Below are 25,860 nucleotides of genomic sequence, written 5' to 3'. Positions count from 1 at the left end.
GTTTATTTTAAAAAATTGAACTGCAAAAAGTCTGGTGGGATTTTCGTAAAATTGGTAGATTGCGGGGGTTATTTGGTAAATTTGGCGTCGACGGAGTACCAATCCATTACTGAAAAGTTCAAGGGGTTTCTCATAAAATTGATGGACTTCAGAATCATTTTAACAAAGTCCAGGGTTTTTTTTACAAAATTCATGGATTACGGCACGATTACTAAAAAGTTCAGGGTTTTTTTGTAAAGTAAGGTTCCACAAAGTCCGAGGGGTTTTTTAAAAAAATTGAACTACAAAAAGTCCGGGGGGATTTTCATAAAATTGGTAGACTGCGGGGGTTATTTAGTAAATTTGGCGTCGACGGAGTACCGGTCGATTACTGAAAAGTTCAAGGGGTTTCTCATAAAAATTTTTACTTCAGAATCAATTTTTACAAAGTCCAGGGTTTTTTTTACAAAATTCATGGAGTACGACACGATTACTAAAAGTTCAGGGTTTTTTTTTGGTAAAATAAGGCTCCACTAAGTCCGAGGGGTTTTCTATTAAATTGATGGACTCCGTATTCTATTAAATTGATGGACTCCGTATTCATTTTAACAAAGTATAGATTTTTTTTGCAAAATTTACGTCCCTACCTATTCCTGACCGTCGGATCGCGATCCGACGGCCAATATTTTGGGAGCTGACGTGGACGCGCTCCCTGGCCGCGAGCGCGACCAGCTTTCAGTTCAACTCAATATGGTCTATAACTAAGTAGTCAGGCTACTATCTATTTTTGCATGGCTATTTATAACTTCCAGTTTCACTGAAAATTTTGAGATTTCCTTATATGACATTGATGGTTCCTATGATATATGTTTGGACATCATTTGATTATTACCTAACAAGTTACCTTTTGTTTCTTTTTTTCATTCAGAGTTGGATTTCAGGAAAATAAGTGAAATTATTATAAGCTTCACGTGTTAAATTAGCCTACAAAGTTGACAGCAGTAAGTGGTAACAAGAGGCACGAACCCAGTGCTCATGATGTCGGCGTGGACCTTGTACTCCTCCGCGTACACGAACGAGGTCACGGCCAGGGGGAGCGCCGCCTGCAGCAGTAGCACAAAATTGTGAGCTCCGGTAATTAAACCATTCGTGTTTTCTTTTCCATGTACAGTTGCTATATTGGTCTTGTTTTGCTCTCCGTTTTCTTGTTTTTATTTATTATATTAACTTACTAGCACAAATAATTAGTACACAAATTTGATGGCAACCAGCTAGCCATCTTCTTCCGTCCCAAAATAGACTATACACGTCAAATCGTTCAGAAAATGGGGTTCAGGTCAACTGTGCACGCCCGTAATCAAATGAGGACACGACGCTACTTGGAGCTAACTTTGCCTGTGTGCCGCTCGATCAGCGTTACGTGCCAACACCTGATCGACTTAGAAGCGTGTGCCGCTCAGCGTCCTGTTCATTATGAACGAACGCCTTTTCTGTTATGCCACAACTGAAAGTTGCGGCTGGCTAGGCAAACGCCACCGTCTTACGTACTGTGAGGATGCGCGTTTTGGTTTCAAAGATTTATCTTAGTCCGGAGATGGCGTCGAATTTGCTTTCGTCCTTCTTTTTAATAAGTTTTAAGTTTGTGTAAAACAAATACTCTCATCAGTAAAGAAATTAATAAAGGGAGGGCCGTTCATGTGCTGGCCTTACCTGTACAACAGCAATGTGCAGAAGGGTGCCGTGCATCCCGATGGCGAGCGAGACGAGCAGCATGATCACCGGGCCGATCAGGAACTTGAGGACCATGGACAACGACGCGATGGTGTACCCGCACGGCACGAACCGTGACTGCCGCGCAATGAACGTACCTGGAAATGATTCGTACGTACATGTTTGCATCATTATCAGAAGAAATCAACAAGTGTAAGTTTAGCAAAGCGTTCTAAAAAAATGGTTTGATTATTAGCAAGTACAAAATAAAGCATTCTCGCAAATGCATTCAGGGTCGTCAGACTAAGACCTGAAGCGAACATGCTCAACCCAACGGCGGTTGTGTAGATGACGAACAGAGAGTCGTCAACAATTTTCGGCATCGAGAATCCAATCCTGCAGAGGAAACGAATTATTAGGGCAATCATTTTAGGAAACAAAAATTAACAAGGGCCAGCAAGTTGCTAATTAAAAAAAATGAAAGAAAAGGGACGCACTTGAATGCCATGAGAGACCAGATGAGGCCAAGGAAGCTCGCGTAGGTGTTGGGAATCTGGAGAAGCTTCTTCACCGCCATCCATACGACGTGCATAACCGGCGGTACCTGCTGGGCCGGCGCTGGCGGCGGGACAGCCGGCACCTCCTCGGCGGCCTTAGCATTATTAGCATCTGCATCCGCGGTCAGCTCCTTCGCGACCGCCGCCGCCGCCGCCGTCTCTTCGGCCGCGCGGCTGTCTGGTGCCGCGGGCGACGCAGCCGCCGCCGCCGCCGCCGCCACCTCGGTGATCTCAATGTTGACGACCACCTGGTGCCGACTACCCTCGGCATGAATGCTTCCGCCGTTCTCGCCGATGCGGTCGCGGTTCCCGGCCGCCGCCGCCGCCGCCACTGACACGGGGCTGATCTTGGCGCTGCTGTCCCGCGCCGCCATGAACTCGTAGAGGAAGATGACGACGTTGTACCAGATGCAGAACTGCATGACGACGATCTGCTTCATGAGGCCCCCGGACACGGACCCGTACATGCCGTCGAGCAGCGGCACGCCCATGATGATAGTGTTGGGCAGCGACGCGACGGAGAAGTTGGTGACCACCCACTTGATCGGCGACGGCGGCGCCGCCCCGTCGTCCTTGGCGCCGCCGCCGCGGCGGCCGCGGTAGTGGGACCAGAAGGCCCAGGCCGTGAGGGCGAGCAGCATGATGGCCTTCTGCAGCGTGTCGGCGGCGATGAGGCGCTCGTTCATGTGGTAGGGGTCGTTGGTGGAGACCATGTGGAAGATGAGGACCGGCACAGCGTAGAGCGCGACGAAGTGGTTGATCCCCGCGCACTGCTCGTCGGAGAAGGCCTTGAGCCACCGCACGGACGCGTAGCCCAGCACCGCCGCCGTGTACAGCGGCGCCATCGCCTCCACGACGTGGTACACGGCCGACCCCGGGATCATGGAGCCGGCTAGACCACCACCTGTAAACGATCTGACGACAGGCTGTGTAGCTAGCTAGACGACAATCGGGAACCTCGCTCGATCGTCGATCTAGCTAGAATCTAGATCTCGATCAGCAATCTGGTGCTAAAAATAAAGATGGAGGCAGTTCGTGCTTGTGCTTGCTCTCTCGATTGTCGATCTGTGAGCGATCGATAATGGAATGCAAGCTGCGAAGTGTTGTAGTGTGGGAGCTTAGGTTTTTGGGTTCGACGTGTATATATAGTGTCAGATTGGGGGGATGTGTCCGGGGTGTGTGGTGTGGCTCGTCGCCAGTTGAAAGCTATATATGTAATATTTTCCAATATTCTTGATTGGAAACTTCAAAAATTATCTCATGGATTTCAAGGTTGTTTGTCTGTCAGGCTAGTATATACTATTTCGGGCCAAGACCAAACCAGAAGCCAGCACCATCCCAAACTAAGCATGCAATCACAGATAATACTATTTGGCATTGAAATCTTGGCTATCCTGGAAATGTATTCTTGAAACCGTCAAATTGTATCCATACCAAAACACATTGTCGACTACAAATGTCCACTGGCAGAATAAGGACACGAAAGACCTGAAATATTTGCAGAATCAATCTTTAAACATGATGCATCCTGTAAAAAATTACATAAATCAGTATGATAGGTGCCAACTAACCCTTACCTGTCTGCAAACTCACTTACAAAGAACTGACTCACGGCACTTCGCACTTATTTTAAGAAATTCACGCCAACTAACCCTTGAACATTCTGCCAGCCGACTAAACACTCGACCTCGACGTGCTCGACAGTCGCCACTCAGCAGTCAGCACTGCGCCACTGCCGTCCACTCGAGCCGAAGCCAGACCCGCCGCAATGGCATCCCCCGCCGCGCGCACGGCCGTCCCCCCGGCGCTCCTCGCGCTCGCCGCGCTTGTGCTCGTTCTCGTCCCGGCCGCGGCGGCGGCGGCGTGCTCGGCGGCGGACCGCGACGCGCTGCTGTCGATCCGCGCGGCGCTGACGGAGGCGCGCCTGGGCGTGTTCTCGTCGTGGGCGGGCACCGACTGCTGCGCCGGCTGGTACGGCGTGGGCTGCGACCCCACCGACGGCCGCGTCGCGGACCTCTCCCTCCGCGGCGAGGCCGAGGACGCCGTGATGGCCCCCGCGGGGCGCCCGGCGTCGGGCGTCATGTCCGGGTAGTTGGCACCTATCATTGCAAACTCACTCACGGCACCTTTGATTCTTTTAAGGATGCCTAACCCATAATAAATTCCTGAAGTGTTAAATGACGATGAAGTTGAATACTGAAATGAAGATCAAATTTCTGCATTAGTAGGCAGCTATGCACAATGATGAAGCCTATCAAGAAAAGTGAGTAGAAATAGATTAGATTTCTTGATTTATACCAACTAATGAAAACAGAGTCAGATTAATCTGTTGTTGCACTGTCCTGGTCAAATCTGATTGTGCAACAAGCATGTTGTTGAGATTTCCTTAGTTATGTGTGCGGTTCTTCAATCATGTATTTACATTTACTGTGTCAAGGTTAACATCACAACAGACGATGCTCTTAGCATAGTATCACATGCTTTGCACAACTAATTTGCTAATATGCCATTATTGCCTGCCTATTTTGGGCCCATGATGACTCCTGCTTGGTTTGGCAGCCCCATTGTAACTTAATTATTGCCGTATTTCTTATCCTCATTTTGTCCATGAAAGATGACAAATTAACTGAAATTTGTCGTAGTTCTTATCCTGTCTATGAGAGATGACCAAGTAGCTGAAATGACTATCAAGTTGGATAGTAATAATGATAGAAGCTTCAGACATATCTTGAACCAGCACTTGTGAGTTGTGACCTTTTCTTGTTAGAGTGTATGCATAGTCACAGAAATCGGGGTCGAAGGTACCGTTCCTCGACCCGGAAACACCGATCTTGTCCTGGAAGGGTCATTTTCATCTCCGCCTTGTAAAAACCTCTCACAAGGACCGTATCCCGTTCCTCGACCCCATCATCGACCCCGAATCTTTGTGACTATGTGTATGATGACTAATATTAACCGTTAATTGAGCTGTGACTTATGTTAGGTAGTTTAGTGCAAATGACATCAAGCAGTCCTATGGGTCACCGCACATTTGATTCTCTTAGGGATTTCTAACCTGTAATAAGTTCCTGAAGTTTTAAATGATGTTGAAGATCAAATTTCTGTATCAGTAGGCAGCTATGCACAATGATGAAACCTATCAAGAAAAGCAAGGAGAAATAGATTACATTTCTTGGTGTAATGATACAGTGCACAAAAGAATCAATGCATAGGTGTCAATTTGGCTGAGAAAGGAGGTTTTCTCAATCCCCTCTGCATTTCTTCCAGCATTTTGGACCACTGCTGCTAAGACACCTTGTAATGGAGTAGGACATATCCTAGAAGCAAGCAGCAACTTCACATGACACATGTTCTTTTCACATGACACATGTTCTTGTGGGGGACTCTTGATCTGAACGATCACAGGGAATTTTCACCCAAAGAGGCACACTCTTTTGATTGAGGTGGGCACAGAATTAAAGCGCAGTGTACTGATCATGACACCCCTTTACAACCCACTGAGCTCCATCCCTCCCCATTGAGCCCTCCCGGAAAGATGCCATTAAACGCCAACGACGTGAGTTTTGGTAACATTAGCAAATGGCAAGTGAGCCCAGGACCATCTGGGATGAGTTTTTTTCAGTTTTAAGAACTGAAAGCTCCTTTGAACTTGTTGACAATGTTTTGTTGATGGCAGAAAGTGCAAGGCAATCTCTCAGGAGATACGATACTCCATCTTTGTGTAAATAAACAAATGCTTAGGCGTGAACCATTTATAAATGCAGATTACAGATTATCCTGTACAAGCTGGAGCTGGAACCATTGAAGAACTTCAAGGAAATCTGCATACACAGGTTTGCCCATCCTACTGCATAACCGGAAACTTTTTTGTGTGTCAGTAGCCTTTGAATTGAGTCTGAATGTAGTGAATAGTCATTTGAGAGGAACAAACAGTTGTCGAGTGGCACGACCACAAGACTCATAAATAGTTTCCCATTTCGTGCTTGGTCTGAAACGTCCTTGCTGTTGAGCTTCCGAGGAAATCTTGTGCTTTCTGGGAGGACAGCCTTGCGGATGACCCTAGCGCCCTCCCCCTCGCTTTAGGCAGTGCCAGTGGAGCTGAAACGCTGAATGGTATTGATTCGATGGCAGCCCCACCATGTGATCTCTTCATGTAGTAGGGGCCGCCGGTTAACTTGTTTAATCACGGCTGCATATTTTTTTTTCCCTCTCCTCCAGTGCAGGTTTAGTTTAGCGCCGAGGAATGATGGCCGTGCATGAACGCACGCTGCCGGTTGATAGCACTTGCCGGATTTAAGAACGGAAAAGTGATTGCATGCTTAGTTTGGGATGGTGCTGGCTTCTGGTTTGGTCTTGGCCCGAAATAGTATATACTAGCCTGACAGACAAACAACCTTGAAATCCATGAGATAATTTTTGAAGTTTCCAATCAAGAATATTGGAAAATATTACATATATAGCTTTCAACTGGCAGCAGCTTGCAATTAACTGAATGGTATCCTTTGCTTTCTAGTTTCTGCCCGTGGTATGTGCGTGCTAGTTGGATGGATGCCCGCCAGGGCGCCGTGTTGCGTGCTGCGGACGCGGCGGCGGCATGGTCAAGCCCAGCGGGTGGCGCACGGCGGGCGAGGCCGGAAGGGATGCGGCAACTCGGGGTGACATTTATTCTACGCGGGGAAGAGGCGAGGCGAACCGGCCCACTCTTCTTCGGCTGCACACGCGCTTTCCAACCGAACTAAACAATGCGCGGCGTTGCCGCGCAGAAATAGACCCGCAGCAAGCTAGTGAAAGTACACTCATATTTATTAGAGATAGGAGCATAAACAGAATATATTATATATGCGCATAAATTAAGTCGTGGAGATTTCAAGTATGTTCATGTAGCTACGTAGTGCCACTCTGTTACATAGTTCACAAAGTCTGTATATTGAAGAGCTTTTGATTTATTTTTTATTTCATTTTTTACATACCAATTAATCACATCAAGAAAAAAACGGAGAAGGGACAATGTTAGGATGTGAAGACAAAAAAAAAGGAATGGGCAGAGTCAAGAAAAACTACAGTATTTATATAAATAGTCTAAAGTTCAATTTTTATTGTGCGCGCCGAAAGAAGACATAGGTGACTCGGTGGTCATCGTGGTGACACACGTCTGGGCGCTGATCCCTTCCCCCGCCGCGAGTGATCAGGCCTCGTCCATCCGCCGCCTAGCTCTGTCTATCTGCAGACCGCGGCCACGACCGGCCTGCCCTTGGCTGGCAGTGGCCGCAGCCGCCTAATCCCCACCCGTATCTGGCCGTGGCCTAGCGCCGCCCTAGGCAGTCCCCAGCTGCGGTCAGTGAGGCGCCACCCTCGGTCTGTTGGTGTGTGCACGGCTTGGTAAAAGAGAGGGAGCGGAGTTGGATGCGGATCGCGTGTGGTAGCTGGAGGAGGAAGCTGCGGGAGAAGGGGGCCTGCTGAGCTCTGCTCAAGTAGAGTCCACAGGCAAAGCAGATGACCGGCGTGAGGAGAAATAGAGACGAGCTTCCAGGAGCTCGCGACGTCGAAGCTCGCGGTTGCTTTGGAGAAACTTTCAACCCGCGCTTGTTCTCTCCAGGGGAAGAAAAAGACCGAGAAGAAGAAACGAATTGCACCACGTCATCATAGCTTTGACAGCCGTCGGATTGGGACTGCATATTACTAGAAACGTCGGATCAAGATCCTGTGACGTCAACTGCTGCTGGCCTGGTCCGGACTCGTCTGGATTCTTCGTTAGCTAGCTCAACACCGGTACCGCACTCCAAGGAAGACTGCACGCCCGAGCACCTTGCCTATCTTCTCCGTTCCATCCCAACCGGCCAGATGAGTCCGACCGAGCAACTTGCGGCGCCACTGCTCGCCCTCCGTTCCATCCCAACCGGCCAGCCCTGCCACCGAGCTTCTTCGCCTGCCTTGTCATTGCTCGTACATCGGCGACTCCCGCACCCTCCAATCCGCCCTCGTCTTTCAGCTAACCGACCTGATTGACCAAGAAGCAAGAATGATAGTTTCTCAGACGCAAAGATGCTGTAAGATGAAATGCAGACATGTAATGTCGCTTGATTGCTTCAATATTACCCGGCCTCAATTCTTTTAATGGCTTACCTCTGCAGTTCACCAAAATCAAAACATCCGATTGCGTAGAGAACAGTACGAAAGTACCCTTCCTTGAATCTTTGTATTAAGAGGAACCCATCCTTGATTGTTAAACGTCGATCAGAAATTTTGGCCTTAAAGCGATCATAGCAACGTACTCATCCATTCTGACCAGTGATCCCTGCTGCTGTTTTGTCACAAAAATGATCTTGATATATAACTATTGTTCCTCAAATGAGCATGTAGTGCCCCAACCAAAACCGACTCCCTGTGAATGAGCACGTAGAGGCTTCAAAAGACAATAGTCAGTGAATATGCGGGACTTGAACAAGTGTGAAATACTTGAAGCTGCTTGGCACCAACAAGCGTTCCACCGGAGCTTCTCGAAGCCGATGCGCTCGAACATGGGCAGGTAGGTGGCGTCCAGCTGCGCCCCCAGGCAGAAGAAGTGGTCCAGCCAGAACACGCCGCCGGGCCGGAGCACTCGGTACACGTCGAACAGCGCCAGCTCCAGCACCGCGTCGGGGATCCAGCTGCTGAGCACGTGCATCGAGTGCACCAGGTCCAGCGTCCCGTCAAAGAACGGCAGCCGCGCCGCCACGCTGACGTGCATCGGCACCAGCCCCCGCGACGCCACGAAGCTGTTGAACGGCCCGTCGAAGTTCATCGTCGTCGTCACCACCGTCACGCCGCGCTCCCGCATCCGCGCCGCGAACGTGCCCGACCCGCCGCCGATGTCCAGCCCGATCCGTACGGTTCCCCTTGGCACGGCGGCGAGCACGCCGTCGATGGTGTAGTCGAGGGAGCCGCGGTCGTCGCCGTCGTCCTTGCCGCCGCGGCGCATCCACCGGTCCTTCTCCCGGCCGCCGAGGCCGAGGTCGAAGCAGTCCTTGCAGTCGTAGCTGCCCTTGGCCCTGCCGCGGCTCACGAGGCACGAGTAGTTCTTGCACGTGTACGCGTCCCACACGATGCTGGTGTCCGGCGGGATCGCCCACAGGCTCGCCGGCAGCGGTGTCGGCTCGACGTACCCTGCGGGGGTGCGCGGCCGGCACCGGCGCCGGGGCAGCGGCTCGCACCCCTTGAGCATCAGCCGCTGCGCGAACGCCTCGTCGGAGGGGCACTCCCCGCCCGCCGTGTAGTTCATGTACTGCTCCAGCTCGCCGCGGTGCCGGTGGCACGCCTGCCCCAGCGCCGGGAACATCTCGCTCTCGGCGCCGAGCCGCTGGGAGGGCCCCAGCGGGAGCCGGTGCGGGCCAGCCGCAGCTCGCCGCCGGGAGGGAGCTCCTGCCGCCACAGCCCGTTCGCCGCCGCCTCCCACTGCTCCTCCCGGGCGGCCTCCATGTCGCGCTTGGCGGCCGAGCCGCCCAGGATGGCCTCGAGCTGCTTGTTGGCCGCGCTCAGGCGGCTGGACAGGTCCACCACCTCCGCGTGGCTCGCCGCGAGCGCCAGCCCCGTCGCGTTCAGCTCGCGGAGCAGCTTGGACGAGCCCCACGCGTGGAGGGCCGGGTAGCGCCGGCCGACGTGCGCGTGGAGCGCGGCGCCGGCGCCGGAGAAGACGAGGATGGAGGCCAAGTTGGTGAGGACGAGGAGCAGCACCACAGCCCTGGACCTCCGCTGCTGCTGCTGCTGCTGATCTGATCTGGGCTTCTTGGCGTTGTCGTAGTCCATGCTCCTCCCCATTCTCATGATGCAACACCAAAGGTTGTGCTTCGACGCAGTGACATGCCATGAGGCTGGCGGTGTTTATAGGTGCGTAAGCCTAGGTGACGACCAGGGGAGGAACAATTGGGCGAGAGGTTTCCGGACTTGGATGCTTAGAGCCGATCGAGCTGTTGCTTGAGGAGTGATCAAAGCAGAGGGGGTGTATTCATTTGCAACATGGAGTGCCAGTCAACACCTCTGATGGAGTGAGTGTACACAGAATGCAACATACAACCATGAAGCCACTCTTGGTAGATCATACAGAACTCTTGGTAGTCAGGAATATACTATGATGCAACATGGAGTGATCATATTATAGTATATAATGAAGCAACTCTTGGTAGAGCTACATGAAGCCACGCTTAGTACAACAATGCACACAGGCCAGTAGATCATATATTATGATGCAACATGGAGTGATCATGTATACACAGTAAGCTAGTCAACTCTTGGTAGAGCTACTAGAAGCAATTGCAGGACCCTACGTTCCCACCGCAATTCGTCACTAGTCAGGAAGAAAGAAAAAAAGGTCTACCAGAACTGAAGATGCAGTCAGGAGCCCCAGAATCATGCATTTGAGCTCAAAATTGTGTACCAGGGAATCCTGACATGGCAAAGCTGCTCAGGCAGATTACAAGTCTAGGCTCATGCCTACCAGCTCACCATGAAACCTCTGATGAAGCCGACAAATAACAAAGACAAAACAATACAACAATGGAGTAGGTTTGTAATCAAACAACATTAGCAACAAGATCATTTTGATGTAAGACCGCAACAGTGGCCATGAGGTGGGTGAGTACACAAATTATGCCTGTAATCTGAGGTTGATGCCATCCCACTTCCCATCCGGCGACCTCATTGACCCTTCTAAACTAAGCTACAACAACTGCTGCGTGCCCCTGTTGCAGTGACCTGTGGTCTATGGACTAAACACACTTGCAGACCTATGCATATGGTTCACTATGATATTGACACAGGGAAACCAACTCGTGCATTCGCTTGCAATATGGATTGCTTGGCAACCCCGACTGCAAGAGCCACCTTTTAGCCACTGAGTCATAACCTTCACCTATCATGATTCCTAAGAAAGTAAGCCAGCTGTACTGCCTATAGATCAATATAGCTCGAATCACAATTTTTCCCTCCCTCTTGGCTCTTAGCGGGCAAGCCCTTCTAGATCTGGTAAATCCTAGAAGTCTGATGATTTCTAAAGAAACAGCAGTCAGGACTCAGGAATTCAGACATTCTGCTTCGCCACCATTGTGTACAGTTGAAAATTCATATCATAACAAGCATCTCATATGTACAGACAGATGGACTGGAGAAGAGGAATCTGTACACAGCCATCCCAGGTTAAAATTTCTCCCCCAACAGTAAAATTTTGTTTCCACCAATTGTCAAAGCCAAAATAGCAAAAATCTCTATTGCTAATATTACCTCCAACCCCATATGTAAAGCGATCATCTTATCTTGTAAGCCCAACCATGCTCGCTCAAAAATGCATGTACAGCTTCCTTGATGGCAAGATTTGGAACTAGTTGGTGTGGTTCAAGCGCCTCACGGGTCAAGGGGTCGAACTTCCCCACCTAAAATTTTGGAAACTTCATAATTTCAATACTTAAAAAGTTAAAACACTAGTGCACTGCAAACACACACACACACACACAAAATGCCAACGCTTGTGTCAGTTACCGTTTGAAGATGGTCAAGAAGTACAGCCCTCTCATAAGTAACTCCACTTGGGGTGATCACTGGATCTCTGAAGATATCAAGTGTGATTTTGCAACAGAGATGGTCAGGAACCTGAAAATAAATAAATTGAATGATTGGACCAGTCAAGGCAACCAAGCAAATTTGTATCAGGCAGTTTTGTACTTCAGCTGGAGTATCAGTCTTTGCAGCTTTCTTGAAAACTTCCTCAAGCTCATTTAGCTGTTCTTCAGGTGCATCAGCAGCGGGATTACTAAGGCTGTTGTAATTCCTAAGAGCTTCTTTACATACTACCCTGTAAAATGATGAACATTAGGGTACCAGAGTACACCCCTGCAAAACTAATTGTGCAACACAGAAAATCTTCACACACTTCAGCTTTTGCAATTGAGAGGTTCTCTCTCTTGATAAGCCTTCCCATTCGATGTACTTTGCTTTAGAAAGCTCTTGCCAGATCTCCTCAACCATGTAGCTTGCAGGATGTGCACCCCTTCCAAGCTCCAAGGACTAGTTTTGAATAAGTTTGGTTCATCAGTAAAAAGGATAAACAGACTTAAAATTCCAACTGAAATAACACAATCGTCTGCAATAAACAAGACCTTCATAATTAAGGTTTTCCTGTTTCTATTGGTGTTGCACCAATTCTTTATTCTGGCTGGATGTTATTATTTTGTTAAGTGGGGTGCGCTATGCTCTTTGCCAATCCTGTGTTTATACAGCTTATATTGTAGGCGACAGGATGGAGCAGGAATGGATGTTATATGTGGGACCCACGCTACTTTTTTACCCAGGAGTCGACCTCTCCTTTTTGCTTGCGTGGCTGTGCTTCTCTGCGATGCACATGCACCAACTCGCTACTGCGGATGCTCTTATGGTGAAGTTGGACCATGAGTCCATGACCCCACGACGAGAACATTTTTATTTATACAGTTAAGTAACTGAGGAATGTCAGCTTAATAAAGGAACAGAAGAGGTAAGCTTAATATTGATCATTGGTAAAAGTGAATTTAAAAAGGATTGTGGTAGCAAACGAGCAAAATAATACAAGAAAAAATGTGTGTACACACACAGACACACGCTAGGGCATGAGGGAGGGAGGGAGAGACCTTCTCCAGTGCTTTGATTCCTTCAGATAATCTTTGGCTGTTGACAAGTGCTAGGCCAAGCATGTAATGTCCCTACCAACAAAGTAAATAAGTTATCATCTAAAACAAATAGAATAAGAGATGAGGAGTGTAAAGATGATGTTTTACTTATCCATAAAAACAAAAGAACACTTATGCTGCACTGCAGTGCCACTACAATTTCAACAGTGAATCAAAGAGCAATGTCAAAATGGTAAAACCCAGTTATCCGCAGTTAGCAAACAAGTAACAAACAGAGTCTGTAGTATTTGAATTTAGTTCTGTTCCTTCCTCTTGACTCCAGAATAGTGCATACCAAGACTTAATTACAAACGTATCTTACAAGCTCTATTGAAGTCAGAGTGTACACATTTGAAGCATATCTTACACATGATCAGTTCATCAGTAAAGGTTGTCGTATGGACTCATATAGCAAATCTAGATCATTCTGCTAAAGTCAGAATTGTAGCCCCCATTTCGCAACTACTTTAACACAGAATCAATAACAAAGGACGAGACTTTTTACCCATTGCAAAATCAGAATTATGGGAAGTTCAATTCAAGCGGCATGAGGCAAACAAAAACAAGCTCAACAATTGAGTTGATCTAGCACATCCTGTTCTCAAGTGGATCCTCCATTTAAGCGACAGCAGGCGCCTTAGCTAGTTCATGTGAAATCAAAGGCCACGGGCCAGTTTCACATTGTGCTAAGCTGCATAATCCAGCTAGCAAATGGAATCTTCCCAGCTCCATTGACGTAGCTTTGTTTTGGCTCTAAAGTAGAGATGTCTACTTATCTCTAGGCATGGAGTGAGCCAAGAAGTGGATTTAAACAGGTCATAACAAGTGCAATACAAACGACAAATCCATGCATCATATTTCTCAATGTTATCACTTCTCTTTTGTGATTTTGAGCTGATTTATTATGTCCTTGCCTCCCTCTTTTTGAAAATTAGCCCATCTCCGCAAGACCAAATGAAACCTAACTCAACTAGCATGTCCTTGTGTGCAGCAGGTGCCATACTAACATGAGATATACTAAATCTGTTACATATTTGATTGAGAAAAATTTGTTATGGAAAATGCAATTTGTTTTCCCAATGAGAAAACCATGTCCCTATAATGCACAATACATCTCTCAATAAGCACGCATAGTCAGCTTTGAACAAAAATACACACAGAATAGTGAAGGCAGATCAAGGCATCCACTCACCTTAACAGATTGGCTGTCAAGCTGGATAGCCCTTCTACAATCTTCCTCAACCTTAGCCCACTCACTGATAAATTCAATAGGAACATAGTATGATACAAACTCTTGGATTGAGCACCAAAACTGATAAACAAAATGCACCAATCAAAAGGGACTAGCAATTTTACAGACCTCCGCTTCTTATAGCAAAGTGCTCGGTTGGTCCAATATACTGCAACATTTGGGCAGAGAGTGATGGCCTGTTAACAAGGATAGACACTGAAGTTAGCAAGGAATGTGCAAGCTATACAGGGCTTTACAACTGTCATCATAGTTGCTAATATACAGTTCATGTTCATCATTGATTCGTATAAGCTTTCACTACAACTACCATCATTTTACGAAAAGCCAGACAAATGGATCTATTAGGTACAGAGGTAAGCTTTAGTCTTAGTTGAAAGAAGGCTAAAACCAACTAATCGAATGCCATATTCCTTAATGTAAAATTAATATTTGATGATCCTGTGATCCACAAGCATAATGATTCTAGAGGCTTTTGATATTTGTACAGTATATGATTGGAACATTTCTCTGCCCAGTCTCCATCAATTCCTCCCCCTCCCAGCAACCCTCTCGCAACCACTTTTGCTGCCTAGTGCTAAATGTCTAGCAGATTACAAATACAACAACAGTGCATTAGCATTTACCACAATGTCTTAAAAGGTAAAATGCTCTTCAACTTGCATTGTTGTGCAGCGACTCTTAACTAGATAGCAGACAAATCTGTTTCTCTGTTTTAAACAAATGAACTGATCCAGATAGCCTTATAGCAAGGAGTAATATGCGTAATCAGTAAACAAACCACCCAACTGCGCAGTGCAAACAAGCTTACATCAATGGTGACTGTGACTTGAAACCAGAGCCGCAAGTTACCACGTTAACCATCCTGATGGGCAATGCCAACACCGCAAATTCAACTTACCTAGCCATGGTTACTAACTAGTAGTACGGGAAGCAAATTCAAAGAATTTAGTAAAAAAAATAATCACAGTTTTGCAAACATCCGGAGATTTTTATCAACTGTGACTTGCCAAACACGCTGCTGCTGTCTGCAGAATGCACTAGCCTCACTGATACCTCACAGTAAAGCGCATCGATTGAACAGGAGAGGGGAAAAAAACGACGCCTAACAAATGCAAACGGCAAGCGTAACTGGCGAATCAGGCGGCGAAATCCGGCGCGGGAGAGCTCGCCCCGGCGGTAGCGGGGAGCGGCGGGCTACGCTTACCCCTGTGTAGGCGTCGATGGCGGCGCTGAGGCGCTCCTTCCTGAACAAGGCGTTGCCCTCCTGCTTGAGCCGGTCCGCCTGCCGCTGCGACTCCGCCCCGCCGTCCGCCGGCGCCGGCGCCATCTCCGGCGGCCCCTCCTCGCCTGCTGCTCGCCCGGCGGTGGAAGGGGGGCGGGGAGGAGGCGCGATTTGCTCGCGTGGGATTGTGGCGTGCGCCTGGAGGCTTCGAGTTGGTGGGGAGCGGCGGAATGGAGGGGAAGAACAATTGGAAGGGACCCGAGGCCGAGGGAGGCCGAGGGCCGGGTTGGGATGGGTGTTTTTGCGCTGAGGCCCCCGGATTTGACTATATGGGGGCTTAATTGCAAAACGTAATAAGAGACCCTACGTATATGTGAGTTAATCAATTTGACTATCAAACATCACCTCCTAGAAATACACAAGTTCTACGTGGAATCCATACTTTTTAGATAGTGAACCAGCAAGAGATGCCACAAAAAGGTTTTTGATGTAGCGTGAAAGGCATGATATTTTGATGCGTATAATCTTATCGTTTAGTGATATCGTCAAGGATGTAACCTAACATTACTAAAATTGAATGACACCACCTGTTATTCGCTCTTTGAAATAGTCATCCCCTTGAGATATAACTTCAAAAAGTTGCCGTGTACCTTACCTCCTCTTCTCGCTACTTTGCCCCCTTTGCGGTTCTTGTTTTATTGCGTAAAAGGTTGTGGCTGCTTGTTATCTTTCATCATTGCTTAGATTGTTTTTTATCCAAACCAATTTATATGTCATATTTTATTTTCTCCTTGTCTCGGATTATTGCCAATATAGAAGTCACTACATTTCATATATTATTATTTAATTTTGCTAAAAATCCAAATATATAAATATCTTTTTCCAAAAGCATTGACCATCACTCTGTCATGTAATTCTTCTATAGCACCCTAAATCGCCTTTTCAATTAGCAATTCCAAATAAACTGGCGGTAACAAATTCCAAGAAGCACAAGGTGCTTTCGGGACAAAACACAATCTGAATTTTTTTTTCCCTGCGAATTTTCATTGCCTGCAATCAGCAGCGCAAGGGGCAAACCGGGAAACGAATCGACCTCTCTCCACCCGAGCTTGCACACCCAGCTGCCCACGCGGGGGGAGACATGGCGACGGAAGAGGAGATGCCGGAGGAGGCCACGGCGGCGGCGGCGCCCGCGCCAGCTGGTGGAGGCGGGGACGACGCGGAGATGCGCGACGCCGCCGCGCCCTCGGAATCCGACTCGGACTCGTCGGACTCCGACGACGAGGGGGCGGCCGGCGCCGACGAGCTCCGCATCCAGGCCCTAGAGCAGGCCCTCCAGGAGCAGCCACTCGACTACGAGACCCACGTGCAGGTATCCTTCGCGCTCCCCTTCCCCTCCGCTGCCATGGCGCGCTAGGGTTTTGAGTGGGTTTAGTCACTTGTTGGCTCGGGCATCTGATGGTAGCTACGCTACTAGGTTGGAATTTGTAAGTGCTCTTACGCATCCGATCCCATTTGTTAGGCTAGTTCTGCCATTAGGCTGTCAATTTAGGTGCGTGTCAGTTGCAATGCAGAAATGGACTGTGAATTCTTTTTCACTGCTTTTATTATTAGCTTAGTTGTGGAGTAAGTGGGGATGCTTCCTCGTGTAGCTGTTCTTACTTTACCTTAGTTGGGTGGGCTGCTTGTGAATGTTGTACATCTGTTGCTTGCAGTATATTCAGTGCTTGAGGAAGTCAGGCAACATCGAGAAGCTTCGTGCGGCGAGGGAAGAGATGAACAAGTACTATCCTCTTACCCCGAAGATGTGGCTGGAGTGGGCGAAGGATGAGATCTCATTGAGCACAAGGTTTGTGATGTTTTCTCCTGAATTATTCATGTCATGTGGGCATGTGGCAGTCTGCACTTCAGATTTGTCGGAAAATGAATTTCATTCTGTTGTTTTGTCTGTCTGTCTTGGTTGTTATGTCACAGTGAGGAATCTTTTCGGGATGTTGAAAAGCTCTACGAGCGTGGGGTGCAAGAATACCTGGTACTTTGTTATTCGTATCATTTTGTGTTTAAACTATCGAGCTTGAGCATGTGGGTTGTGGAGTGCTAACTTTTTGTGGTGATAATTCCACTGCAGTCCATTAAGTTATGGAGGGATTACCTTGACTATGTTGAAGAGCATGATCCATCAGTGTCCCAGTGTACACCCGCAGGCCTCTCCAAAATGAGAGATTTGTTTGAGCGTGCTATCACTGCTGGGGGGCTGCATGTTACTGAAGGCAGCAAACTGTGGGCCGCTTATAGAGAATATGAGATGGCGATCTTGATCACCATCAGTGATGGCAATGATGAGGAAAAGGCAAAGCAAGTTCAACGTATACGCACGCTATTCCACCGCCAGTTATCTGTTCCTTTAGCTGAGATGGAATCTACACTTGTTGAGTATAAGAGCTGGGAAGCAGAGCAAGCGAATGCAAATGACCCAGGGTCCACTTTTGATGGTGTCCCCTCAAATGTCACATCTGCATACAAAAAGGCCAATGATATGTACAATGAAAGGAAACAATACGAGGATCAACTAAGCAATGCAGGCGCATCTGAAGCTGATAAACTGCAGGAGTTTCTGGTATGCTAAACACAATTTATGATCTTACAGTTATTAACTTAATCTTGTTAAATTCATCCTGTAAGCTGCTACCATTTACTTGAGAATTGGGATGCCCTCCTATTATCATGTCACCTTTTAGGATATTTTTTCAGTTCAGGTTTGTCTGTGACTCTGAGTAGCACTCCTGTTTCAAGTTTGTGGTGAAAATTTACATATTTGTTGAACAAATCTCTTTATTTGAATTTCTCCTTTTTTACACAGTTTTTTGTGTGTGTGTGTGTGGGGGGGGGGGGGGGTTGCTTAACTACTGAAAGTTATAGAATTACAGTTCCATTTGATGACCTTGCTGGGAAAAAAAAACATTTTGTTCATCAATTCTGTCCTCTCAGCAGTTTTGTCCATGGCCCTGCTCAATTAGTATTTTTAAAGGAATATCGTATTTGGAAACCAAAATTTTCCCCTCATATTCTTTATGTCATAACGTGAGTTCATAGGTTGTTTGCCACCTTTCAGTCTTCCCAAGCTTATGTTTATGTGGTGCTTACTCTTTTTCTTTACTAACAAAAGGGTGCCATTTCACCATATTAATTACCTTTAACTAACAACATTCTTGTTCTTGGCAAACTCAATATAACTCAACTGTGGATGAAACAGAAATACCTCAAATTTGAAGAGTCTTCTGGTGACCCTGCTCGTGTTCAAGTTCTTTACGAGCGAGCTGTTTCAGAGCTTCCTGTGTCAAGTGATCTATGGATAGGATATACAAGCTACCTGGATAGAAGCTTGAAGGTTCTTATAGAAACTTCTTTGGCAATACATGTAGATTCAATCATGATGATATTCTATCTTTGTAATATCAAGAGATGCTTTTCTCTGCAGGTGCCTTCTGTACTCAGAAGTGTTTATTACAGAGCCACAAGAAACTGTACATGGGTTGCTGAGCTATGGGTCCATTATTTGCTATCTTTGGAGCGAATTCATTCTTCTGAAGAAGAGCTACGTCATGTAAGTTTCTTAGTTTTCTCTGTTGACACGTAGTTGGAGATTTTGCATATTAGATTCTTTAGATCTTATATGTGTGTGAAATAGATGACACAGTTAGTTCTGGCACCATTGTTCAAAAGCTAAACTGATTATAATTCTGTATAGTTTTTTAGGTAGCTGTAGATGTCTACTGCTGTTATGTAATGGTAGCCCCGTTATAAAGTTGCCAGATAGCATATAGTCATTGATACAATGATATGATTCTCTTATCATAAGATTATCTAATAGCTGCTAAATGTCCTAAAGCATCCTGGCAATCATCCAGCAGAGTACATTGTGACAAAACTGAATGTCTAATGTTTTCACTGCAGTTTATTTTTTCTGTTTTCCTTACTATTTTAGTAGTTTTGGAAGATTGTTATTCAGCTTCATCTATTTATTTTATGTATATTGTGAGCTAATGATATATATGTGCCTGTACATTTCAGGTGTTTGAACGGGCAGTACAGTGCTCTTTTCCAACCATACAAGAGGTGAGAATGAATCGTGTTGTTTTATTTTTGTTACTTTCAAGATAAAAACCAGAGCATTCATTTTTAAGAGTTTCTTCTGATCAGTGTCCGTTGCGTGTTAACTGTTCTGGTGGGATGTGGATTCTCATTTATTTTTTGATTGGATGGCTAAACCTCTGCAGTATCTCAATGTTTATCTTACTCGAGTTCATAGTCTAAGGCGGAGGATTTCAGATGGGTTGGATTTCCAGCTGATTAGGAAGACAATCATGGTACATTGCCTCTGTCACGTCGCCATTCACGTGCATTTTCTTAATTTAATTTTGCTATAATTAATAGTGGCATATAATATCAGGATGCTGCAGAATTTCTCTCACCTCAACTGGGAACCAAGGAATTACTGCACTTGAATGCGTATTGGGCCAAATTAGAGCGTAATCTTGGCAAAGATCTTGCTGCAGCTCGTGGAGTTTGGGAAAACACTATAAAAAAAAGGTATAATTTTTGCTCTGTGCAAATAAATAAATTGTTGTTTTCCTGGCTATCTGCCGTCCTTAAATCTGTAATTATTCTTCCAGCGGGTCTGTTTTGGAAGTATGGCAGCAGTACATTTCAATGGAGATGGAAATGGGAAATATACATGAGGCACGATCACTTTATAAGCGCTGTTATAGCAAAAGATTTGCTGGATCTGGATCAGAGGTAAGCTCTTCTCAAACAAGCATTAGAACATCTCTTTCTTCCTGCTTTCATGGCCTGAAAACTTGCTGATATACTCTTGTTGCTACGTATGAACCGCTCTTAAATAGTAGCTTAATTAGTTAGTTACCTCAGTTTTTTTTGTAAAATATCATCATTGTTGGTGCTTTGACATGACAAATCTCATGAATACTGATGATTTAATTTTCAACATTATGATCTGAAACTTATTAGGATATATGTCATGCATGGATAAGATTTGAAGAGGAGAATGGCACCTTGGATGATTATGACCTTGCTGTAAAAAAGGTATGCTGCTGTCTGAATGTTTTTATGTCTCATCTGTTCATTTGGCTTTCTGCTGAATGTGAATAAGGAATTACCTCTTTTTCCGATTGTGCATTATCGACCTGTTTATGTGAGTGAATGCTCCTTCAATTGTTCATATACTCATATCCAGATGAATAACTTCTTTTGGTGAACTCCATCGAAAAGAGAAAGTCATAATATATGCCATGCCAATTATACATTAATAACCATGAGAACACCATAAGTTTCTGGGCATTCCTTGTTTCTTTCTACATAAAATTGATAACTCATGAAAGCTTTTGACATCATATTTTCATGTGATGAAATCCTCTGTATAATCATCAGATGTTGACCCCCTTTCGTGTTATTAAATTTTTCAGGAGTTAAGGTATTAGAAATGATGCGTGATATCTATTCAACTGATTACAGTATTTCTATCTAAACTGTATGAGTTTGGTGATAGCATGGGTTACCAACTTATCATGTTAACTATTATTTTGAACTTATTCTCCTATTTAACCAGGTCACACCTCGGCTAAAGGAGTTTATGATGTTCAGGTCTCAAGAGGAGGCTAAAGACGAGGCTTACTCTGTGCTCAATGATAATCCTAATGCAGATGATTCCTATCAGAAAAGAAAAGCAAGTAAGATGACCAATAAGCAGCAGCCTCCTGCTAAGAAAAGGAAAGAGAATCCACCAAAAAGTGCCAAATCATCAGATGACCAAGGGTCAAAGACACAAAGTAGACATAGTGCTGCTATCACTGCTGTAGAAGTTGGAGATGTCACCAGGGAGAAGGTTGAGGCATCTACAGAAATGAATGTGGACACTGACAGCCGAACAGGGAATATAGGTTCAAATGAACCAAAGCCATCCTTCTACAATGACAAGTGCACAATATTTGTCTCAAATATAGACTTGAAGGTATGTCATGTTCCATTTTTTATCCACTTAGCTCCTGAAATTCAATAAAATAAATTGTTACCCTCTCTCTATAGGCAAATGAGGATGACCTGCGACGGTTCTTCTCTGACATCGGTGGCGTCACAGCAATAAGATTGCTGAGGGACAAATTCACCAAAAAATCAAGGGTATGTGTTGCTGTGGGAATCCTACAGTGTAATGTATTGTTTGTTTCTTGAATTCTATACAGATCATCTTTACAGTATAAAACAAGCCTAGATTATGCTTCCCCGGATTAGTTCACTAGGTGTTCTTGTAGTTTGTATTTCATAGGCTGAAACTACAATGTTAGTTTGAAGAGGCATGCATGACATCTCCAAGTGCATTTTTAATATTCTTCCACTCTGCCCGAAAACTGCTTCCATCCTTCTCCAGTTTCATAATTCTCCACTACTAAGTTGTCCAACCTGCCCAAGGACCAACCAGATCTTCTGACGAGCCACCCAGACCCAGGTAGAGCCCCTTTCCTGCCAATGATGGGTAAGGCATGGGGCTGTGGCTTACTAAGAAACACACTACGTGCTCTAGTAGTGCCTTGATATGATGTGCAGCATGAGTTTTGTGTGTATGTGTGTTCAATGAAACTAGTGACTCTAGTGGACCTTTATGTTTTCACCATTTTTGCACTTATTTCCCAATTGAGTGTTAGGAAGAAATGTCTTTTTTTTTTCCAAATAGTCCTCAGGCGCAGTGCTTGTGCAATCTAAAGTGCTGCATCAGTTCTATCATCCTATTGCTTTCAGTGTTATTCAAATTGGTATTATTTTTAAGTGTGGAGAATCTTAGTCTTTGTGTTTTATGATGGTTGCTAGAGAATTTGGATTACATTTTTCGTTGATTTGTTTTTCTTTATATTTTTTTTGCAGGGATTGGCCTATGTGGACTTTTCAGACAACAAGCATCTTGAGGCAGCCCTTAAGAAAAACAAGCAGAAGTTGCTGGGAAAGAAAGTGAGTATCGCTCGGTCAGATCCAAGCAAGGGTAAGAAGAGCCGTGAGGCAGGTCCTTCCTCCAAAGGCCATGGTACGTTCTTTGACCAGTTGAAGACATTTAGTTTTGACTTTTGTCCTATTTTAGAATTATGGATCAACCTAAAGAAAATAACTACTTTTACACACCAATAAGGGGCAAGAATTTCAGAGCTGCATATTGCACCTGGACAGTTGAGGCTTGCACCCGCTTGTTAATAAATGGAACACCTGATCTTTTGCCGCTTTGCACTAAAATATAGTTTGTAAGATGCTGGGTGGAAGAACCGTGGTGGAATCTTGGAGGCTACTCCATAAAATATATGCTGAAGTTTTGAAAAACTCGCACTTTGTGAAAAAATCACAAAGTTTCAAGATTAAACAACAACAACAACAACAACATAGTTTTTTTTCCCAAGCAAGTTGGGGTAGGCTAGAGATGAAACCCGAAAGAAATAAGTTCAAGGTTCAGGCACATTGATAGCTAGTCTCCAAGCGCTCCTATCCAAAGCTATCTCTTTAGAGATATTCCAATCCTTAAGGTCTCTCTTAACCAACTCATCCCACGTCAGTTTAGGTCTACCTCTACCCCTCTTTATATTATCGACCCGCTCAAGAACCCCAATACGCACCGGCGCCTCAGGGGGCCTTCGTTGGACATGTCCAAACCATCTCAGCCGATGTTGAGTAAGTTTCTCCTCAATTGGTGCCACCCCGACCCTATCCCGAATAACTTCGTTCCGGACTCTATCCCTCCTTGTGTGCCCGCAAAACCACCGCAACATCCGCATCTTTGCTACCCTCAGTTGCTGCACATGTCGCCTTTTTGTAGGCCAACATTCAGCACCGTATAACATCGCCAGACGAATTGCTGTCCTATAGAATTTGCCTTTTAGCTTTTGTGGCACCCTCTTGTCACAAAGGATGCCAGAAGCTTGCCGCCATTTCAACCAGCCAGCTGAAATTCTATGCCTAACATCTTCATCAATGTCGCCATCCTTTTGTAGCACCGATCCTAAATACCGAAAAGTATCCTTCTACACCACCACTTGCCCATCTAGACTAACGTCTCACCCCTCATGCCTAGTCGCGCTGAAATCGCACATCATGTACTCGGTCTTGGTCCTACTAAGTCTGAACCCTTTCGACTCTAACGTGCGTCTCCACAGCTCTAACTTCCTATTAACCCCTGCCCTACTCTCGTCAACTAGCACCACATCATCAGCAAAGAGCATATACCAAGGGATCTCACCTTGTATATCCCTTGTGACCTCATCCATCACTAAAGCAAATAAATAAGGGCTCAATGCTGACCCCTGGTGTAGGTCTATGTTAATAGGAAAGTCAGTGGTGTTGCCATCACATGTCCGGACAAACGTCGTCGCATCCTTGTACATATCCTTAATGAGGGTAATGTACTTAGTTGGGACTTTGTGCTTCTCCAAAGCCCACCGCATGACATGTCTCGGTACTTTGTCATATGCCTTCTCAATGTCAATGAAGACCATGTGCAAGTCCTTCTTCTGCTTCCTATATCTCTCCATCAATTGTCGTATTAAGAAAATCGCCTCCATGGTTGACCTTCCAGGCATGAACCCAAATTGGTTTTGGGTCACACTTGTCACTCTTCTTAGGCGATGCTCGATAACTCTCTCCCAAAGCTTCATCGTATGGCTCATCAGCTTAATCTCACGGTAGTTAGTACAACTTTGAACATCGCCCTTGTTTTTGAAGATAGGTACTAATATACTTCTCCTCCATTCTTCCGGCATCTTGTTTGACTGAAAAATGAGATTAAAAAGCTTAGTTAACCATACTATTGCTCTATCTCCTAGGCATCTCCACACCTCAATGGGAATACCATCAGGGCCCATCGCTTTACCTCTCTTCACTCTTCAAAGCCTCCCCGATCTCTACCTCCTGAATTCTCCTCACAAAACGTCTGTTTGTATCGTCAAAAGAGTCATCTAAGTCAAGGGTAGGGCTCTCACTCTCCTCATTAAACAACTTGTCAAAGTACTCTCTCCATCTATCCATAATCTCCTCATCCTTCACTAGCAGTCGATCTGTCCCATCCTTAATGCATTTGATTTGGTTGATGTCCCTTGTCTTCCGCTCGCGGATCCTAGCCATCCTATAAATGTCCTTCTCCCCTTCTTTCGTGCCTAGCCGCTGATACAGGTCATCATATGCCTTACCCTTTGCTACACTCACAGCTCGCTTTGCAACCCTCTTCGCTAATTTATAGCCCTCGATGTTGGCTGCACTCTTGTCAAGGTAGAGGCGCTTGAAACACTCCTTCTTCTCCTTAATAGCCCTTTGCACCTCGTCGTTCCACCACCAGGTGTCTTTCCCCTCCTGTTTGCCTCCCCTACTCACGCCAAACACCTCTGAGGCCACCTTCCGAACACATGTTGCCATCTTTAGCCACATGTCATCTGCGTCTTCTCCTTCTTCCCAAGGCCCCAGAGTTTCAAGATTAAACAATATACATATTTTTTTAGTAGAGTGGTGAATCTTATGTGCATTGTATAAGACTGAAATTGGAGCTAGAGAGCATCACTTTTGTGTATTAATCATGAGTCATGGCACTGATGTTATGAGGTACATCTATGTAGCTTCAGATTGTGACCTATCTGAATTTTGAAAATATTTTCTTTTCTTCAGATAACTTGCCTCAGAGTGGTGATGATGGTGCAAAAGCACCCGGATCCAATAGACCAGACAAGGAAGTACCCAAAGGTGATGTGAAAATCACAGGGAAGAACACCCATTTTGCACCTCGGTCTGTGGTTAAACCTCTTGGGTGGACTAGCAAGGATGAGAAGCCAGATGTTGGCCCAGGAGAGTTGAAATCAAACGAGGAGTTCAGAAATCTGTTGCTTAAGAAGTGATCTTGGTAGGCAGATTAGTTCCTTAGCATCTTTACAGAACATGTTCACCTGAATGCTACAGCTACCTTGTAATATCCACCACTGTGTGTTGCTGATTTTCTTTTGGATCTGAGTCAACTCATAGCTATGTGTGCAGGTGCTTGGACCTCCGTGTCCCATCCAGCTTGTTCTGTTTATACTCCAGTGGACTCATGCTCTTTTTAGATGGACCTCTACCACTTTCAGCTAGGGATCCACAATTTTTCTTGAACCAAATGAAGGATAATAGCATCTTGAATTCAGAATCATTGGCCAGGAGCAATGGATAATTCTGTTAACCGAGGGAGGTTATACGCCATGTAGAAACTAGTCGTTTGCAGGGAATGATGTATGTGACGTTGCGGAGCAGAAAAGCCCTGGCCATGTAAAGCAAAAACAATGATCTTATGATATTACTGTTTTGTTCTTACTGTTTCTGTACAATGTTTTGACTACTGTTTACTTACTGCTAGGAAATCTTTTGGCAGAACGTGCAAACTTAAATTATTTAGAGCATCTTCAA

At 45.7% G+C, this 25,860-nt stretch overlaps 4 protein-coding genes across 6 annotated transcripts; 1 reads left to right on the top strand and 3 right to left on the bottom strand.

The window, feature by feature from the left end:
- Positions 1 to 953: 953 nt before the first annotated feature.
- LOC120679723 (probable auxin efflux carrier component 9) lies at positions 954 to 3,130 on the bottom strand. Its single transcript, XM_039961380.1, has 4 exons — positions 2,187 to 3,130; positions 2,000 to 2,085; positions 1,690 to 1,847; positions 954 to 1,082 (listed from the first exon to the last, which is right to left on the bottom strand). The coding sequence occupies exons 1-4, from the start codon at positions 3,128 to 3,130 to the stop codon at positions 954 to 956; spliced, it is 1,317 nt and encodes a 438-aa protein (XP_039817314.1).
- A 4,822-nt stretch (positions 3,131 to 7,952) lies between these two features.
- On the bottom strand, positions 7,953 to 10,040 carry LOC120679722 (probable methyltransferase At1g29790). The gene is made up of 3 exons (XM_039961379.1): positions 9,703 to 10,040; positions 8,370 to 9,649; positions 7,953 to 8,244 (listed from the first exon to the last, which is right to left on the bottom strand). Exons 1-2 carry the CDS (start codon positions 10,038 to 10,040, stop codon positions 8,581 to 8,583), a joined length of 1,407 nt encoding a protein of 468 aa, XP_039817313.1. The 3' UTR covers positions 7,953 to 8,244; positions 8,370 to 8,580.
- A 1,257-nt stretch (positions 10,041 to 11,297) lies between these two features.
- On the bottom strand, positions 11,298 to 15,640 carry LOC120679327 (E3 ubiquitin-protein ligase CHIP-like). Its single transcript, XM_039960897.1, has 8 exons — positions 15,373 to 15,640; positions 14,277 to 14,344; positions 14,109 to 14,172; positions 12,878 to 12,949; positions 12,145 to 12,278; positions 11,937 to 12,066; positions 11,754 to 11,864; positions 11,298 to 11,647 (listed from the first exon to the last, which is right to left on the bottom strand). Exons 1-8 carry the CDS (start codon positions 15,493 to 15,495, stop codon positions 11,522 to 11,524), a joined length of 828 nt encoding a protein of 275 aa, XP_039816831.1. The 5' UTR covers positions 15,496 to 15,640; the 3' UTR covers positions 11,298 to 11,521.
- A 790-nt stretch (positions 15,641 to 16,430) lies between these two features.
- Positions 16,431 to 25,774, top strand: LOC120680272 (squamous cell carcinoma antigen recognized by T-cells 3-like). Of its 3 annotated transcripts, none has more exons than XM_039961893.1 (16): positions 16,432 to 16,762; positions 17,106 to 17,239; positions 17,365 to 17,422; positions 17,519 to 18,007; positions 18,644 to 18,778; positions 18,869 to 18,994; positions 19,462 to 19,506; positions 19,668 to 19,757; positions 19,841 to 19,980; positions 20,064 to 20,187; positions 20,419 to 20,493; positions 21,017 to 21,418; positions 21,493 to 21,585; positions 22,324 to 22,480; positions 25,093 to 25,324; positions 25,444 to 25,750. In XM_039961893.1, exons 1-15 carry the CDS (start codon positions 16,532 to 16,534, stop codon positions 25,317 to 25,319), a joined length of 2,526 nt encoding a protein of 841 aa, XP_039817827.1. In that variant the 5' UTR covers positions 16,432 to 16,531; the 3' UTR covers positions 25,320 to 25,324; positions 25,444 to 25,750. The 3 variants fall into 3 exon arrangements, with proteins under 3 accessions (XP_039817825.1, XP_039817827.1, XP_039817826.1); XM_039961892.1 differs by having other exon boundaries at positions 16,470 to 16,762; positions 25,456 to 25,774; XM_039961891.1 differs by having other exon boundaries at positions 16,431 to 16,762; positions 25,093 to 25,772.
- Positions 25,775 to 25,860: the final 86 nt, after the last annotated feature.

Source organism: Panicum virgatum, chromosome 6N (assembly GCF_016808335.1).
Source record: "Panicum virgatum strain AP13 chromosome 6N, P.virgatum_v5, whole genome shotgun sequence".
NCBI lineage: Eukaryota > Viridiplantae > Streptophyta > Magnoliopsida > Poales > Poaceae > Panicum > Panicum virgatum.
The sequence above is the reverse complement of the archived record's forward strand: the minus strand, read 5'-3'. Positions and strand labels throughout refer to the sequence as shown.